This window comes from Neodiprion fabricii, chromosome 7 (assembly GCF_021155785.1).
Source record: "Neodiprion fabricii isolate iyNeoFabr1 chromosome 7, iyNeoFabr1.1, whole genome shotgun sequence".
In the NCBI taxonomy this organism is placed as follows: Eukaryota; Metazoa; Arthropoda; class Insecta; order Hymenoptera; family Diprionidae; genus Neodiprion; species Neodiprion fabricii.
In genome coordinates this window covers 19,393,480-19,412,522 of record NC_060245.1, presented here as the reverse complement: position 1 = coordinate 19,412,522, position 19,043 = coordinate 19,393,480, and the positions used below count along the sequence as shown (strand labels likewise).

Genomic DNA, 19,043 nt, shown 5'->3' with positions numbered 1-19,043 from the left:
GCAGGTACTTTTTTTTTTCTTTTTTGATTTAGTCACTTCGTGTCTTCAAATTTGAATAAAAACTTTACGTACACATTGATAACGTATTCCTGATCTGACAGCGTTTTATGAAGTATTTTGTAAAACAGTAATCAGAAAATTGGAGAAAGAAAAAAAAAATAAATCATCCAAAGTTATACTTCCCAACAGAAATTAATATCTGTGAATAACGTTTGTTGGAAATTTCTATGATTTTTTCTCTTTCTTTCTCTTCTGCAATATGTACAATGAAACCATCAAATCGCATGTAATAAAAATATCCAAGAAAGTTGACGCGAGTCTCGCGTACCGAAAGACGAACAGCATCTTGAGAATGATACGAGCGGGAATATATCACAAAAATAGGTTATATAAATAATTTTTGTCACACAGCACAGGTCTATGATATATATATATATATATATATATATATATATATATATATATATATATATATATATATGATAAGTACATACATTAAACATATATATGTGTCAGAAAATCCCAACATTATATCCTGCACCTAGGTAACGCATATTAATCTCCGAAGTCGCAAACTTTTTCTATCTTTCTTTTACCACTTTTATCTCTCGCAGGTACGAAAAAAGGGTGGTAAGTTTTTTTCTCCGTCCAACCATCCATCCGTCCATTTTGAAAAAAAAAAAATTTTCCCCCGCCTCACTTCAATTTCGAATATTATTGTTCTTCTCCGTGATGCCTATGATAAAAATTTCTCAAAGTCAGACAGAGACGAAAGTGAGAAATGATTGCGAGCCAAGAATGTATACAGAAAGAAAAGAAATAGAAAAGAAACTCTCCGAGCTCATCCAATTTATGTCCGCAGGACTTGGTTAGAAATATTTCTTGGAAGTATTTGATTTTGAAAAATATCATCATCTCGGCAAGTTCATCTTCGTATGGGATTCGGTTGACGAATAGAAAATAAATAAACAAATCAACAAATAAGCAACGGACAAGATGATAATAAATTATCAGAGAAATATTTTCAAATTTTACAATACGCTGTTCGGTGCAAATTTGAATTTCACGATGATAAAAATTGGCAGAAGAAATATGGAGCAATGTGAAAATTGAAAAAAAGGTATGACCGTTTTTCTTAATTATTATTATTCGGGTTTGGTGATTTAGGTGATCGATTATATCACGAATTCGTCGTAATATTCAGTCGGTAAAACAGTATTTCGCACTCATGCCCGTTATCACAGGCATCTGCATTTCAATTTCCGGTATGCAATTTCAGAGATAGAGACAGAGAGAGAGAGAGAGGGAGGGAGGAGGCTGCAGTTTGCAACTACACGTTCGGATAAGGGTGAGATAGGATCGTAGAGCAACGTTGACCCGAAAACTAGGCACTCGGGTTTCGGTGAAACAGCACGCCGCGAATAATCTGCGCCGCTGTATGTCTTCATCAGCGAGAATATGCAGAGGTTGCCTATCTGCCGAGAACAGACAAATTCTCGTCTATACTTTCTCTCGATACGGAAGAAAATTCACGTCGCATCGATTTTATTTTACACCTTGACGTATAAATTTTCTCGCCTAATTTACGAGGGGGAGAAGAAAAAAAAAAAATAAATAAAAATAAAACAAATAATCAAAAATCAAGGCTAAAAATAGAAGCAAAGAATTATTTTTTTTTTTTACGAATGAATCGTAAGTCGAAAAGAAATTTTGTTCGTTTTTTTTTATCGAAATATGTCTTAAGAACGGCTTTTATCCAGAGAGGAAAAGCCGAGACTGTCGAAGAAAGCTGCGTTTCGTGTAAAAAAAAAAAGAAAAAAAAAAAAACTCTAAGCCGGATTGACCCCGTTTCATCTCTTCGATGCGCCGTGACTGCAGAACGAGAAAAGACTGAACGTGATAAAGAAAATTTGCGAATCATCGTCCATTTTTCAAAATTCCAACGTGGAAGATATTTTGGAATATCTAAAAAAAACCGCATTTCTATTGCGATCAATTTTAATTTTTTTTCAACAAACCGCAGTTGAAGTTGAATGAAAAAAATCTTCGTTATCATTAGAAAACAAGAAAAAAAAAAATGAATATTTTAATTCGAACAATTGATAATCATTTGTGACAAAGATATTTCGTTTATTGTAAATAAAAAAAATTGCCTTCCGACAAAAGTTCTGAATCAATTGTTTGAAGAGAATAAAACAAAAAGTACACTTTCTGGATATTATCGAACATCCCTGCAATTTTCATTTCAACTGTGTTTTATTTTATGCAAGTGTGAAAATATCGTTCAACAATAATCGAATCGTTCTTTCGATATGTCGAATTTTAAATCACCTTCGATTTTAATTCTTCTACATTTTCAGAGATAAGGAAATAACACATCGTCTCTGTAAAACTTTCTTCACTTTATTTCTTTGCTGAATTGAATTTCGAATACTTGTTCGAAAATCGACTTTACAAACGTACGAGAAGTTGGTCTTTGTTGATATTTGAGCGACGGGGCGCAAATTTCTGGAGCTTTAACGCGTTGATCTCAGTGTCGAAACAATCGCCAAACCAGTTCGTGAATTCATCGTAATGAACAGAAGTTGCACAATGCCATGTCTGGTTTCAAGTACAGCGATTATGACACAAAACGAGCTCGCTGATTGTCAGAAATCGGGTGAATACAACAACGAGAATTAGCTTGACGCAAAGAAAAAGTGACGCAAGGTTGAACACTCCAGTTCAAGCATGAATCCGATGTTGATTGAATGATTGACTCGACCGCAAAAATACTAATAAATAAATAGTTAATCGGAATTATAAGAGAGCAGTTCAGATTTGCTAATTAAAACTGACGAAAGGACATATTGATTGTTTATCAATTCTATTTTACAAATCCAAAATCATATCCTTTGTAAGAGAAAAAAAAAAAAAAAAAAAAAAAAAAAAATAGGTCTATCCAGAGATCAAAAGTATAATCTATTGCGAGTGAATGGATCAAATATTGAATCAAATCAATTAGATATTCAATCAGTGATGTACGATTGAGTACTCTCGACAGTAAAAAAAAAAAAAAGTATTCAAGATTATTTAAAAATGAACGTAAGATTTTATCAAGATTGTAATTTTTTCTTTGATCTACCGATCTTCATATCGAAACCTACATTTTTTCCCGATATTGCACGAATGTCGTTACACGCTTTCAGAGATATTCGATTGATTTTTATTTGTGCCTTGGTTTTTTACCTTGAGGCAACAACGAATTATAAACAGTGGAAGCAACGTAGGGTTGAAAAATCATGTAGAAAACAGATTTACAATTTAAAATCGAGTGACTTACGATTAACAATAACTAATGACAGTACAATTAGTCGCGACGATAATAATTTGTTATAAACAAAGAGTACAACGTACACTGAGAAAAATTTCATTCGTTACAATAACTAGAAAAATTCAGTAAAACAGGTATCGTTAAAAAAAAAACTGTTTGAATATTGTTGGAATTACGAAAAACGAGGTACGCCTAACCATTTTGCTTTTTTGGTAATTGCAAAGTAAAATCGGTTTGTTCGGTTAACTCTAATTTTTTTAGTTAAACAAGGCTTTAACGTCAATTTATCGTTGCACGAGCGTTAAATTTTCCCAACAGTTGAAAGAAAATCTAGCAACAGTGATCGTAATGAGAAAGAATAGTAACGGATGCTATACTTTCCGGTAACAGCTAGAAAACTAATTTTCATTTTCTACCTAGAACGATATTTTTCGATTGTGGTAAAAAATGAAAATAGTTAAGGACAGAGCGATAACCGGAACTAAAAATTTCTCTCAGTTTAGATATTCACAGAGAGAGAGAGAGAGAGAGAGAGAGAGAGAGAAAGTGTAAGAGACGGTTACAAAGCGAGTGGGAAAAGTTTGTTCGTTGACTAAAACTATTTAACTGCAGTTAGGTATGTGCGGGAATAAATCAACCCCTTCGAGGTTGAATTATTCGAGTTAGGCTATATATATATATTATATATAGTCGAACCTAACCTGTCGGAAATATAAATTTTAACTTTTCGAGGCTGCAAGGTTGGTACATCAGTCGATTTCACATACCTACGTATACATATACCAAAAGTAATTAATTAAGTCCGATTCGTCGGTCAGACGGAGATTAAATATATTCGCATAAATTATCTACGAAGAGAAATGCTCGTCGTTTGTTTTCAATTTTTTATTTTTAATCTTCTTCTCATCATCCGAAAACGCATAATGTTAAACTTTTATTACTGTTCAGTGTTATATAGGTGTATCTAATTAATCAGCTCTCCAATTTCATTCCATTTCTCTTTGAAATTAAATTCATTAACTATGCAGATGTAAAAAAGTACGAAATCTATCTGAAATTTTTTATTATATTTTATATACGTGTAACATGTTTTTCTTTTTTTTGCACGTCGGATTAAAAAATTTATACAATAATTAGATTTCTCTCTCTCTCCCTCTCTCTCTCTCTCTCTCTCTTTACTTTCAGACTCTGTTACATAATGCAATTTAATTAACCAAATGTTGAATTGTATGCTGATTCAAAATTGAGCGAGGTTTAATTGAAAAAGGTTGAATGCGAAACGGAGTTGGAAGAAAGGCGGTGGAAATTAAAAATGAACGGTAAAAAAAGTGAACGAGAGAAAACAAATTTACGCGTCGAAAGAGCAATTTGCTACGGAGTTTTTGGGCAATTTGAAATTAAAACAAAAAAAAAAAAACTAGCAAAAATCATTGCGAATGAAAAGAAGATGGTGAGGTGGAAAATATTTATAGTTTTATCCGATGTATGAGAAATTATTTTTAATTACAAGCGAGGATATTTTAGGTGAAAAATAAAATAAATTATCATGCTTTTTAAAACGAGTAAAATAATTAAAAAAAAATTAATGACGAAACGTATTCAATTATCATCGTTTTAAGTAATTAAAAATCTCAAGTATGAGTTTGAAATAATATTTGACTACTTGAATGTAGTGATTTTAAGATAATGTATAATTCTCACCGTATAATTTTCAAATTAGTCGGTGAATTTTCCGGTGAGTCATACACGCTGCTCGGTTCGAATTTAACTCGGAAAATACGCGTTTGCGATTGCGGTGCGTAAATTGAATAATAATTACGTTCATTAATTAGCCTTATCTCCAACTGAACGTTGTGCGAAATTTTATCGAACCCTTGAACGTGAACAGAGAAACGGTAATGCGAACAAACATACTTAAAATTATCGTTTCACGGTATAATTGAGAAAATTGTATTGTTTTACGGAAACACTAGCGTCTAATTGTTGATAACCGACTAAACTATAAACTTCTAACAAACATACTTCTCGGATATACGCGTATTAACAAGTGTACCAAGAAAGTGAGAAAGTGGATGTAAAAGTTGGCAAAAAAGTGTAAAACTCAAATTGATTGGATCGAAAAATTACCGAAGGAATATTTTTGTCAAGTCGTAATAAAAAATTGAAATTTGTCAAACTTATTACACTTGTTTTTCAATAATTTCAATTCCAAAGTCGGATTGTGTTCGCTTTTAAAATAAACTAACAGCAACTTTGAAACCATTTTTTTTCGATTATCCTTCAATAAACGGACAAAAAATTAATCTCACTCAGCGGAATTGTTATGCAATAAACTATTTCCGTAGCGTTTATTTATACGTGTCTCATAACCGTCAGCTATTCTTAATAGAGAGCGGAGTAGGAGAATGGTGGAAAACTTTCAACTTGGGGTTTAACGTCGTATCATTTTTTAAGACGACCGAATAGCCGAAAGGCGGAATAACCGAGGGGCAAAAATTTGCATAAAAAAGAGGAGAAGAGAGAGAGAGAGAGAGAGAGAGAGAGAGGGAGAGAGAGAGTAGAGAGAGTAGAGATAATGGCCTGAAATGAAATTATACCCACCACGCGAGCCACTCTCATCCTTAGAAAACGAGCACCGTCCAAACGAGGCTCTTTTTTTCCAAGAGGATCCCTTTCAACTTCGGATGTAAATGTGCACTGTACACAATCGGAATTTTTCCCTCCTTCACTGGTTCCAGTTTTTTTTTTTTTTTTTTTTTTTTATCATCGTTAATACGCTCATTCGCGTCACCTTAGGTATGCAGATTTAATTAATAATTTTATTCATTGAGGCAAATCTTCATTTTCTACTTATTTATAATAGGTACTCTGTTTTATTATTCCGATTTTCTTGCAGCATTAAATAATATACATATATATATATTATATATGTATATATATATTAAAATTACTAGCGGGTTCCACGTTTAAAAATAATTTTTTAGTACTCCGAGTCAATTTAAGGGGTGAGAGAAAAATAGAATTTTTCTTACCAATACTAAGGGCCACCCTAAATTATTTATAGCAGGATGTGCAAGTTTCATCGTTGGATATGAAGAAATAATCGTTGCGAGTGATTCGAGAATCGACATGTTATCTGATGAGTGGAAATGGATTGAGGAAAAATATATCTCGCCGAATGTTTCGATCATCGATATCGAATGAAAAAGTATGATAAATCAATCGGCAACGAATTCAATGCCCAAAATCGAGGACACTTGACTGGATTGAAAGCAACGCGACGCAACTATAAATAAATGCTTGAATAAATAAAAGAATATTTCTTTTGCTACGAAAAATTGAATAAAATATCAATCAAACGTGAAATTGAACAGTGAAAATATCCAATTAATTTGAAGTAGTTTGTTTCAAATGGATGAAATTTTCAATCAATTTCCGCGATAATAAATTAACTTTTAAGCGATTAATAAATTAACAAAAAAAAAAAAACACTGAATTATAGAAAATGAGTCATTAATTTCAAATTTAATTCATCGCTGTTAAAATACGTCCGTCTTCCGTGAAATATTCGACAAAACTGACGAACTTAGGCGCTGAACGATAATCGGTTATTCATTCATACCTATCGCTATGGTCATATAAGAGCGTAATACAAACACAAACAGTCTTGTATACAATAGAGATTAGTTTTTGTACATGAGCCTTTACATCATGTATACTAAAAATGAAACAAACATGAATCTACTCGAGAAGTAGGTAAAATTTTCGCCAAGTAGCATCAAGAAAAATTGTTTTCGTAAAAAGAATAAGAATAAGAATAGAATAATAAGAAAAATAATAAATAATTTCCTAATAATAATAACATATTCGAGTTTTTATCGAATTCGTTGATTAACCTTAATGGATTCGAGAAAGGGGTGGTGGTTCAACGTGATTCGTTGATGCGCGGAAAAAAAGGCACAGAGGCGTGAAGGAAAATGAATTTTATTATCCGTGAAAATATTCGCGGTGAGGTAATTTTTGGCGATATGGGGAGGGGGGGGGGTTGAGGAACAAAATATGATGGGAAAAAAAGGAAAAAAAAAAACAAACAAAAAGAAATCGTAATCCCTGCAGGGGGCGAAAATTCGATCGAAAGAAAAAGCTCGGCTCTGGTTCCCGTCCTCCATCCGATACTCGCCCTTTATTCCCTTAATTATTCATCCTTCGCCCTTCGGCCTCTCGGACTCCCCTCCCTGCCCCCCCTTGAAACTCACCGAGCTTCGCCCTTAAGCTCGACTCAAACCGTTCACGGTTCGATTAACCGGAGTTAAATGTCGTTATCAATGTTCTTCGTGTCCCCGAGGAGTCAAACTCACCCCCCACGGAGCCTCTTCCCTTCCCTTCCTCCCTTCACCTCCCGCCCCCTCGAACGTGAAATTCGACCTTTGCAAAATCGCTGTAATTGAATTCGCAAAGTTGGATATGTTTCTACATGCGCGATTAAACGCAGCTCGCGTGAAAATTTCATACGGAGAAATGGAAAACGTTATTTTGACGTAACGTCGTTATCGGATATTTTTTTTGTTTTTTTTATACACTGAGAAAAATTTCATTTGTTACGGTAACTGGAAAAATTCAGTAAAACTGGTATCGTTAAAAAAAAAAAAAAACGGTTCGAATATTGTTGGAATTACGGAAAACGAGGAACGCGTAAACATTTTGCGCTATCGTCGATCCTTTTTTGGTAACTGCAGCGCAAAATCAGTTTTCCTGTTCGAGAAGTCTCGAAAATTTGTCAACATTCTCATTTGGAATTGATGAATTCGGGATTAAAGTTTGTAAAAAAAAAAACAATAATAATAATTTCACACGACGATTGAACTATTTTGACAAAATATCGATGCCTAACTTAAATATTAATTTCAATCTTCTTTTTTTATTTGTAAAGCGTAAATTGTTGCTGCGCTGTTTTCTCTTTCACAACACATCGTTACTCCAAATTTTGCAACATCAATATTATAACCCATTTTGCAAAATTTTCTTAACCAAAAGTTTTCGCAGGATTTTCTTGCTTTTTTACATTTCCGAAGAAAAATGTAGAAACTGAAGTAATCAATTTTTTCGCTTCTGTACCATACAGTTATAATTTTTTTTTTTTAAATAATTGGTTTTCAAAATTCCGTAGCACACTGCAGTTTATTAATAGAATTTACATTTCTTATTGTTATAATACAAGATCCTTTGATTTGAAAACAAAAAAAACATTTACGCGATACTTCGAATCATTTTATTATCTCCCCCTCACCAAAATTCTCGTTAAATCTTTTCATATTCGCGTTACGAATACGGGACGACGCAGATGCTTCGATCAAGTTTCCATCATTCAACGGCCTAAGTTTGCCACTGAAAAAAATCAAGGAATAAAAAACGTTACACAATGCACTCCAAATCGCCTGTTTAAAAATACTCAACTCAATCTATCGAAAAGTCAAAAAAATTTCTGAGAACATTAAAAATTAAACAAAAAATGCAAGAGAATGGAAAAATGACGGGGTTAAATTTTTCAATCATTTTTATTTCGCTTCGAATATTACCGAAACTTATCCAGTTCAGGATGAAATCTGTAGAAAAAAAAAAACAGAAAATAAAAAATTGCGATTCTTTTTTTTTTTTTCTCAACTCATGTACAAAAATCGTGTTATTTTGTTTTTACTGGGCAAAAAAAAAAAAAAAATACGATCGTGATTCCCTTTCATTAAAATGACGCGATAAAAAAATTCTCAACTTACAATCGAGATCCAACAACGGTCTGCCCTGGAGAGCAATCGTTAAAAGTTGCGGAGCTGCTGCGGCGAAGGTGATAATAGCGAAGGCAAATATTAATCGGAACATGATGTTCTATTCTGCGTTACACAAAGCTGGGGCCTTAGAATTCTTTTACAAAGAATTATTAACTTCTGCGAAAGTTGACGCGGAGACTTGCCATTTTATAGAAATAAGCGTTGGTCAATAATATACGCGTAGCTTCTTATCGCGTTAAATATTAACAATTATTTTGCAAACGGCTCGCGTGTCTTTGCTAAATTCTAATTACACTCACGTCCTTATCGTAACTCGAAGCACAAGCTGCTACGATTATTTCATCCGCTGATAAGGACGCCTCAACGGTGTCTCTAATAACGTGTGAATAACTTCACGTGATAAATAATTGATAGTGGTTTTTTGGTTAATTATTTGTTAACATTTTTTTTTTTTCCTACATCGCGTTCGGATCAAACGATGCAGATCAATAATAACAGGACTGCGATGATTTTCACCTGACAAAACTGAGTATTAATTTCGCTGATTATTAAATAAGAATCGATGAAAAAAAAAAAAAAACATATTTACAAAATTCTATCTAGTAAATTTTCTGAGAGTTTTTTTTTTCTCTTTTCTTTGTAACACTAGAGTTGACTTACAATTTGTGCGCTAATTATACAAATTAACGGTAGTATTGATGTTTGAATATTCCATCCACCTTCGTTAGTTGTTGTTTACGATGATTTTGAGCATATAATTTAGAGCTACGTAAGTACGAGAGAAAAAGATATTGAACACGAGTTTTAAAGAAAGTAGAAAAAGATATCGCAATTCGTTTCGATTTATCAAGTCTCTCAAGTCTTGTTTTTAAAACTAACGCTGTTCATTTCATAAACCAAACATTCAGTTTTGTATTCGTTATGTTTTATTTTTTCATAAAAATTGTTCAATAATCTTTAAACATGCACGTATCTTGCATAAAAGTAAATCTCGATCTGCCATTCAAAAAATTAGCGTTACGTTTCGATTCAATCTAGCTAAATACCTAAAAAAAAGGCATTATTATTTTATGCGGAAATTGAAATTAATATTTAGCAGGCCTGTGTAATTGATTCTGAGGTAAAAAAAAAAAAAAAAAAAAAAAAAAAACAACGTTTCGACATTCTTATTTTCCCGAAAGCATTCGTTACTTGTTTCGTTTCAATACAAAAATCTGTGAATGAAAGAAAATCAGCATATCACCTGCAATTTTATCTGGAAGGTTGAAATTCCGCGCATCGTCGACAAAAAAGAATTATTATTTCTTGTAGGGTGTCAGGTTTCTTTTTCATTTAAAATATTCTACAGAGAATCACGGTTTAATTTGAAAAAGTCTTTTCGGGAAAGATGAATGATTTTCGGATGATCGATACGCGCGCCCTAATTTTCCGATCCTGATTTGACAAAAGTGCTAAATATCCGAAGGCGGCAACTTTGTAGATTAAAAAAGTTACGGAGACGTGGTGAGAAATTACAACGGGTACAATATTGAAAATACGTATCTTTGTGTAATTTTTGTCGGCTAAAAAAAATCCCGATATATTCGTTAATCCTTGATATAATTGTTTCTCAGTCAACCCAACGGCTAGAGGCATGAATTTAATTAAACTTGTACCAACCATATCATCGACATTGCAATTGAACCGGAAGTTCGGCAGACTTGTTTAGCATTATTAAATTCGCCCGGAGTGAATTCCCCAAATTTTAACCATCCCTTCACCCCCTTCGCCGCGCGGTTCGATTCACTATTAGCAGTTATTCGTGCACGTATTTACCGCGTCAAAGAGCCAATATTGCTCGAACGCAAATTTCAATCCCATCATCCGTCGTCTCCTCAATTTTCAGTCGTAAAAGGAATTATTTTCATCTCCTTCGCAGGGTTCGGAAAGATAAAAAAAAAAAAAAAAAAAAACAAAAAGTTATCGTCAAATAAAGAACGTTTAATAACGGTATAAAAATTAATCGCATAACTTGTTATTATTTCGAAAATTGAGCCGATTCTTGCATATATCTTATACGCTAATTCCAAAGTCGAAACTAGTTACGACATTGATACGAATAACGCGTATTATCTGTTATGTAACCAGAATTATTCGACAAATAAGAAAAAAAAAAAAAAAAAAAGAAAATACAATTACGAATGATAATTAACGTACAGATAAGGGAGTGAAAAAACCGATGTACTTTGCTCGTAAATTTATTCCGACTGGAATTATTTTTTTTTTTACGTAACACAGTCATTACCGTGTCTTCGTTACGAATATTTTTTTGTTTCAACTAGGAGCTTCGCGCCTCACTGTTTCCTTATACAGTGTCTGTTAGACGGGTGAATTTATTTGTGCTGATTTGACGACAGGTCCGCACCGTTGATCGCTTGTTTTCGAAAACGGATCCACTCACATGTAAAAAAACCCCCGATGCCATGCATCCCCAATTTCATTTGGCGACTTATTTTGCTACAGTTATTACTTTTCCCACAGTAGAAGAAATTCATAGCTTTGCTACAAGTAGAATTTCTATGGCTTCGGACAAATTAAAAACTCGTTTATGATATTCGAGCCAGGGATATATAAAATTTAATCCCGGAGATTCTGTCTGGATCTTTCATTGGAAACAATTTTTATTTCAACGAAACGAGGTAGAAAAATTATAGAAAATCGCAAATTGCGCGAAATCGTTTTTCGAGCCTTTTAAACTCGTGTTATTTTCGATGTAAAAAATTTACACGGATACAGAATCATTTTTGGAAAAATCCACGAAGTTAAATATAAAGCTAATTACTCTGCCTTCTATCATCTTGGACAGTCGTGAGTATCGAAGCTTCAATCGTGATTCCCGTTTATTCTATATCTGCATTACAAATAAACGATTTCGTCAAGATTGATGGGTTTTTCTTTCCGTGAGCAGTTCTTACGTGAGAATCATTTGTATCCATAAACTGCAACGTCTGTATAGCCGTGAAACTCGGGACGAAACTTGAGGCAACATTTCGCCTGCCCGCCATTGAACTTTTTCAATAAATGTGTCGAGACACATCATTTTTGTAATCATGTCATCATTTATACGCAGCGTATCATTTTTCGTCTCGCCAAAATGTGTATTCTTTTTTTTTCTAGTTTTTTTTTTTTGTTTTTCTTTCCACACACCAATAATCGCACAGCTGTAATTTATGTTACTCTTTGAAACTTCAAATGACACAGATAATTTCATACAATCGTGTGAATATTTTTGGCAGTATGTTGAAAAGTGAAAAGTAAAATAGAGTAAACCGGGATAGGAAAGGTGGTAGGAAAGTGAAGTTACAAAATTTAACCCGTCGCATTTTGCGTCGAGAAAAAAAAAAAAAAAAAAAAGTTTCAAAACTCATTCGTCAATTTCTACGGAGAAGGATAATTGTCGCGTTGTCGTAAAAATTTGCCACAAGATTTTCCACAAGAACGAATCTATCCGATTAAAAACGACGTTTCGAAAAATTATTTCTTAAAAAAAAAAAAAAGTCTCGGAACAAGCGAAGATTCGCCTGTAACAATATTTTTTTGTCTCTCAAAACACGGAGGGGGTTGAGGACCGATCCACACGTATCGAAACTACATTACATATATATATATATATATGTATGTACGCGGTGGGGAAAATTTTGAAGTCTGTATTCACGACCACGTTTCGCGGTCTAAATCATTCCGGCCTTTATTTTTAATGGACGACGTGCCGAGTCGCCGAGGGTTTGAGGGGGGGGGGGGGGGGGGGGGGGGGGGAGGGCGAGAGAGTTTGTCGAATCGCGGAGAGCGAGGCAAAGAGAAAGAAGAGAGAGAGTGAGAGAGAGAGAGAGAAGAAAGGTGGGAATACGTATAGCGGGTGATTTTCAGCCGGGGATTTCGCTCCGGGAATAATTTCGCGACCCTCTTTCCTCCCTTTCCTCCCCTTTCCACCCCCCCCCCCCCCCCCCCCCCCCCCCCCCAGTTTTCGCTACTCTTCTTCCCGCTGCGGAGAGTTCAAATCTACACGCGTTTTCCATTTGTCGATATACAGCCTATCTTTCGACAGTTTATTATACTTTCTCGAGGGATTCACTCTCGCCCTACGGGCTCTAACGGCTTGTGCTCAGAGGAACAAACTCCGTCGGTTTTCCCTTACTTCTTACCTACCCAGGTCCATAATGCGGATAGTCGAAGGGTCTTACATGCGAATACCGAGGATGCAAATATTGCGAAAAATTATTACTAATAACAATTTGTATTCTCACGATTGTGCATTTTTTTTTTTTTTTTTTCATTACAATCGTATCAGTCACTTTTATCCATCGAGTCATACGTTGTTCTGTCAGATTCCGTGAGTTTTGCTGTAGCTAATTATGAATTTAGAATCAAATATTTTAAATTCATGATTTTTATCGAATACGTGTGGTGAAAAAAAACTCTACGCGGGGTTTTTCAGGGTCGCTGATTTTAGATTCGCTGTACTGAGTTTTCAAAATCTAATCTCAGATTCGTAATCAGCGACCCAAAATACCCCTGGACGGAGTTATTTTTTTTTTTTTTTCCGGATTCGATCGAATTTGAAATTTTCGTCCGCCATATTGGATATTCGCCGTCATGAATTTTTTAATTCCATTTTCAGATTTGATCAACTTTCTCGGTATTAAATTATTCCTCAAATTTTCACGATTATTTTCAATAAATTTGCTTCTAACAATAATAATTTACATTGTATCGCAATCATTACCCTCGAGTATTGAAATCCGATTAGTATACCACCAAAAATAACGAAAAAAAGAAACCGCAAAGAATTATGCGGAGAATACTTACCATCTATTTTTTTTTTTAGACTCAAAGGATTAGGAATGTTTTCCAAGGACAATTTTCACTCTTTCCGTTCCTTCTTTCTTTTTTTCCTTTCATTCTTACTTTCACTAAGAATCATCAACTAATTCATACAAATCGCACGAAGAGATCAACAGAAATAGTTGATAAATTGCGACATCTCTTAAATCCTCGCGTCAAGATTTCTCTGAAGTTTTGAAGCTCACAAATTTCGCTGATACAGTTTTTTTTTTTCCGGAAAAAACGAAACGACGAAATAAATTTTAAACGTTAGACTCAAAGGAAAGAAAAAGAAATGCCCATTTCTCGTTATTTTTAACGAAGAAACAGGAAGGAAAGAAATTTTCTGTCAGACTTCAGTTACGTCTGATCAATTTTTTTTGATAAATAAAAAAAAAACAAATAAAAATAAATGAAAAAAAAAACCGGATTACGATGTGCCTGAATTTGAATTTAAACGCATTGTCGTTTCTTTTTTTTTTTTCGCCCCCGAGTTCAGGACGAGTGATCGGCACGAAACCGGCCTTGAAAAATAGGAATTATCTTAAACTTTTGTAATTAACCGATTACCCTAATATTCCTGATGAGAAATCCATTTACATTACGATGCAAACACGCCGCGAATTGATTGTTAATTATGAAGTTCCGAGGGGATGCGCCTTCGACAAGTTTGAAATTCAATCAATGGCTTATTTAAATGACAGCCAGTTCTGCTATTAATTTATAAGTTATTCTTAGGACTGATGATACTTTGCGTATAATTTACATCGCTGGTCTGATAATATTAAGAACGTATCTCTTGTGCTGTTGATTATTTTTTTTTGCGGTTAGTAAAAACGTTGTGGATAAACATTGTTTAAAAATTGATGAAAACTACGATTTTAACGTTTCTCGCGTACGTCGTTTTTTTTTCCTTTCGGTTTGTACGGGAAAAAAAAAAGGTTTCGATACTTTATTTTTCCTCTTTGAAATGTCTACGAAACTGAATCTCGCGAGTTGAGAAATATTGATCGGATCAAAAGTTGTCGGCAAAAAACGACTGAATACCTCGTTTTAAACACATAATAATAAAGTGAGTATTTATTACTTGCAACGTTTTAGCGTCACGTTTAACCATTCTTTACCACTGACAAATAATTCGCGCGGAAGCTGAAATCTGTAAGTTGAATAATTCACGACTCGTGGCCTTCTAAACAAATTAGCAAAACATCGGCCTGTACAATTCTGAGGATTATCCGACGATTACGATGACATATCGGACTGCACAATTGTTTTCAATATGCAATTTGATTTCTTGGATATGGATTTGCGTTTCATTTTTTTTTTTTTTATTTGTTTTTTCAAGACAAAACGCCGCGCTGAATACTCACCAATTTTTATGGTGTTCATTGCTCCATGACAGTGAGATGTCAACGCCAAAATAATGGCGATGACGGCTGCATTTCTGGATTCGTTCATTCTCAACGTTGCGCCTTCTGAAATAATGTTCGCACAATGTAACGTTTTCGATACGGTAATAAAACGAATTAACAAATATGTTTGCCATCGTGAATGTAACGTAATTTTTATAAAACAGTAATCAAGCATAAAATTGTTTTCAACCGATTTACCAATTCGGGTAAATTTGAATTTGAATTCTTTCTTCATTCTTTATTAAAATGTTGAATCTTAACTGATCGATACTGGACGATCATATCTGACGATCATTCAATTTCCCTGAGAATCGTTTTGTCCAAAAAATCTGCTCCGTTTTGTAATTTGGAATAAAAAAAAAAAAAAAAATCACGTTTTCTCAAAGAGTGATCCAAAAATGAATGCCTCGTTTATCACTATTGATTCGTATCGGAAGGAAAACGAATATCTGATTTCGCAAACTGGAAGAAATCGGCTCGAATTTTACTTCAGAGTTTCGGTAGGTAGGAAATTTTAATTCTAATTTAAGGCGCCTAATTTTTTTTTTCACTCTTACCCGCGAAACTGACTTTTCAAAATTTGCCATCTATAATATTCTGCGAGTATAAAAGCGGAGCCATATAAAATTTCAGATTCCGGGCTAGGTTCAAAACTGAAAGCTGTTCGTGCAGAGAGCGATTAAACGCAGCTGTGCTGGGTATGTTAAACATACCTTACGTGCGTGATATAAAACACATACGGTGGGAATGCGCGCGAAGCTTGATGGGACGTAAAAGCTCGCCCGAGTATTCGATAAATAAAAGTTTTATTCGTCAGTTGTAAATAAAACTTTCGTTTGCAAGGATTTGAATTTTCCAAATCCCAGCTTTCGTGCTTGCACTGATTGTAAGAGAAATTTTTATTTCCGGTTACCGTTCAGTTCTTCACTATTTTCATTTTTTACCGCAATCGACAAAATATAGTTCTAGGTAGAAAATGAAAATTAGTTTTCTAGCCGTTACCGGAAAGTCTAGTATCCGTTACTATTCTTTCTCATCACGATCACTGTTGCTAGATTTTCTTGCTACTGTTGCGAAAATTTAACGCTCGTGCAACGATAAATTGAAGTTAAAGCCTCGTTTAAATAAAAAAGTAGAGTAAGCCTCACAAACTGATTTTGCGTCGCAATAACCAAAAAATGATCGACGAAGGCGCAAAATGTTTACGCGTACCTCGTTTTTCGTAATTCCAACGATATTCAAACAGTTTTTTTTTTTTAACGATGCCTGTTTTACTGAATTTTTCTAGTTACTGCAACAAATGAAATTTTTCTCATTGTAGGTTAGGTTAGTTTAGGTTAGGTGTAATGTTTTCTACAAGCTACATTCTTTTTGATTTTTTGTTTTTTTTCATCTCATCTTCACGAAAGCTTTATCCTTCGATTATTTTCAGATCTTTTTACAGTTTGTGGATTCGTTGAAACGTCGTAACAGCCGTTGTTACCGGTACAGATCGTTCGGGTGTTATATCAGGCAATTCCAAGGCTCGAACAAGTCAGACGATGAATCTCGATCCGAGGAAACGTTGTCCGTTAGCCCGATCACGCAATGCGGGATGGTTTTTTTTATCGAATACGGTGAAAAACCATTCCGGAAAGAGTAACAAAATACCAAGGAAAAAAAAAAGAAAAAAATATTACGAAACAGGATAACAAGAAGAAAAAGAAAAGAATCGCGGATCAGGGAAAACGAGAATAAAGAGACATCTAGAAGCGAGAGTTATTACAGCGAAAAAAAAACAAAAAAAAAAAAAAAGGAGAAGACAACGCAAGGTACAAAAAAGCGTGTAAGAAGATCAAGGCGTAATTTAGAATAAAGCTTCTCGTCTCGTTTAATAATTATTTACGTATCCCGAGGCGAAAAATTGTCACGCGATTCTTCATTATATTTTTTTTTTTTTATTTCACTCTTTTCTTCTCAGCTACTTACGTTTCTTCAATTATTCGTCTCGATCTAATTATTTTCTTACACGTAGTTTGGATTTATTAATTTCTTTGTTATTTCAATTTTTCAAATTCATCCTCGCCGTACGAATAGAACCTTTGATAAACGGGAGGATTACTTTCACGGTTATAGATTACTCCCGCTGCAGCAGCAACGGATACAATATTTTAAACAATATATTACACGTCGTGCTTGCCGTAAGGCGAGATTAGACTGTGCAATAATTTGAATACATGTTCGTGAGATAAATATTGAGACGATGCTATTTAGTCGGATGATTGATAGGAATCTTAATGGAAATTGTTCGTGTTTGAATTATTGGATGAAATGTTGAAAATTGAAAATCAAGTCGCAGGAGGAAAAAAGTGTGCATCGAAAGAATGAAACGATGATATTCAGTGTTTGAAAGGTGAAGTTGAATTTTTAAATCCAATCGACGATGTAAATTGACTCACGGAAAAGTTGACGAATATTTTTTGATTATTTTTCATCTCTTTCTTTGTAATTTTTCTTCAAATTTCACGCCCGACGCGTTCTTTTGATAAAAATCGACATTCAATCGCGTGAAAAAGCACCAATTTGTGGTACACGTCGGATATTCATTATAACAGGGTTTTATATTGATTGATAGATTATTAAAGCGTCGTATACGTTGTGTAATAAGATCGTGTTACACTTTGTTTTATCTACTTACTTACACGTGTAACGATGTTTGATAAGCGCAAGTCTGTATTCAAGGAGATACCTTAAAAGTTGATTTTTCTTCTCGTTCTTCTTTTCCGCTTGGGAGAAAAATGAAGCGAGTCAGGATTGAAATTCCGATTTTTAACAAGTCTCGAAAACACGCTGAATCCCGATTTGTTTTTTTTTTTTTTAGGTGAAATTTGAAGTAGAGAAATCAGACTTTTGACGAAACGTCAAAGTTTCGAAAATTGCAAAAATGAGAAAATTTCGCAATCTGAAACATCGAAATTCCGAATGATCCAATTTTCACTTCTGTGAATTTCTAGCTTGGTGAAATTTCACAACTTTTTCTGATTTTCGGTTTTTCTCATATTTTACTCCGTCGAAACTTTATTTTTCGGAACTTGGCTCAATCGTAACTTGAATTTTCAAAATCTTGCATAACAGAATTTTGAACCATCAGGTTTCCGACCATTCGAAACTTTCTTGTTTCTCCAAAGTTTGATTTCTTTACTTCAAGTTTCGCCACCAAACAATTCGGAATCAGGCGGTTTTTTGAACTTTTACCTCGCCCCAAATCAATTACTGCATATTCAAATTACAATCAGAAATCCAATTTGTACTTACACGGTGTTTTTATCTTTGAAAAATGCAAATTATAAAGATAAATAATCACCATTATTTTTATGCACATGGAAACCAGTGAAAAAACTAGGATGAATTTTATTATCAACGGTTAAAACGGATGAAATAAATCATAGTCGAATGTATCACAGATTAAACATTATCGATAAACACGTAAACGATAGAGAAAAAAAAAGATAACATAAAGTACACAAATTAATCTGATAAAATTTTTATAAACTTTTTACTCTGAAAACTCCTCGGCTGTGAATTATTCGGTTGAATTTCCCGATCGTTGTCCTTCAATCCCAATTGTCAAGTCGACGATAGTAATTATTCAGGTTCTCGAGTAAAACGTAATTTGCCTAAATCAATAATAGCATG

General features: G+C 34.0%; 1 protein-coding gene and 1 long non-coding RNA gene across 2 annotated transcripts in view; both read right to left on the bottom strand.

Moving 5' to 3' along the window:
• Positions 1-19,043, bottom strand: part of LOC124186990 (glutamate receptor ionotropic, kainate 2-like) — a 45,003-nt gene that overhangs the window by 18,105 nt on the left and 7,855 nt on the right. The window contains exon 2 of the mRNA XM_046579216.1: positions 15,327-15,431. Within this exon, the coding sequence (XP_046435172.1) occupies positions 15,327-15,414 (88 nt within the window). The 5' untranslated portion in view covers positions 15,415-15,431. The remainder of the gene's footprint in view (positions 1-15,326; positions 15,432-19,043) is intronic.
• LOC124186998 lies at positions 8,473-9,241 on the bottom strand. The gene is made up of 2 exons (XR_006871762.1): positions 9,085-9,241; positions 8,473-8,698 (listed from the first exon to the last, which is right to left on the bottom strand). It is a non-coding gene; the product is annotated as an uncharacterized LOC124186998 (long non-coding RNA).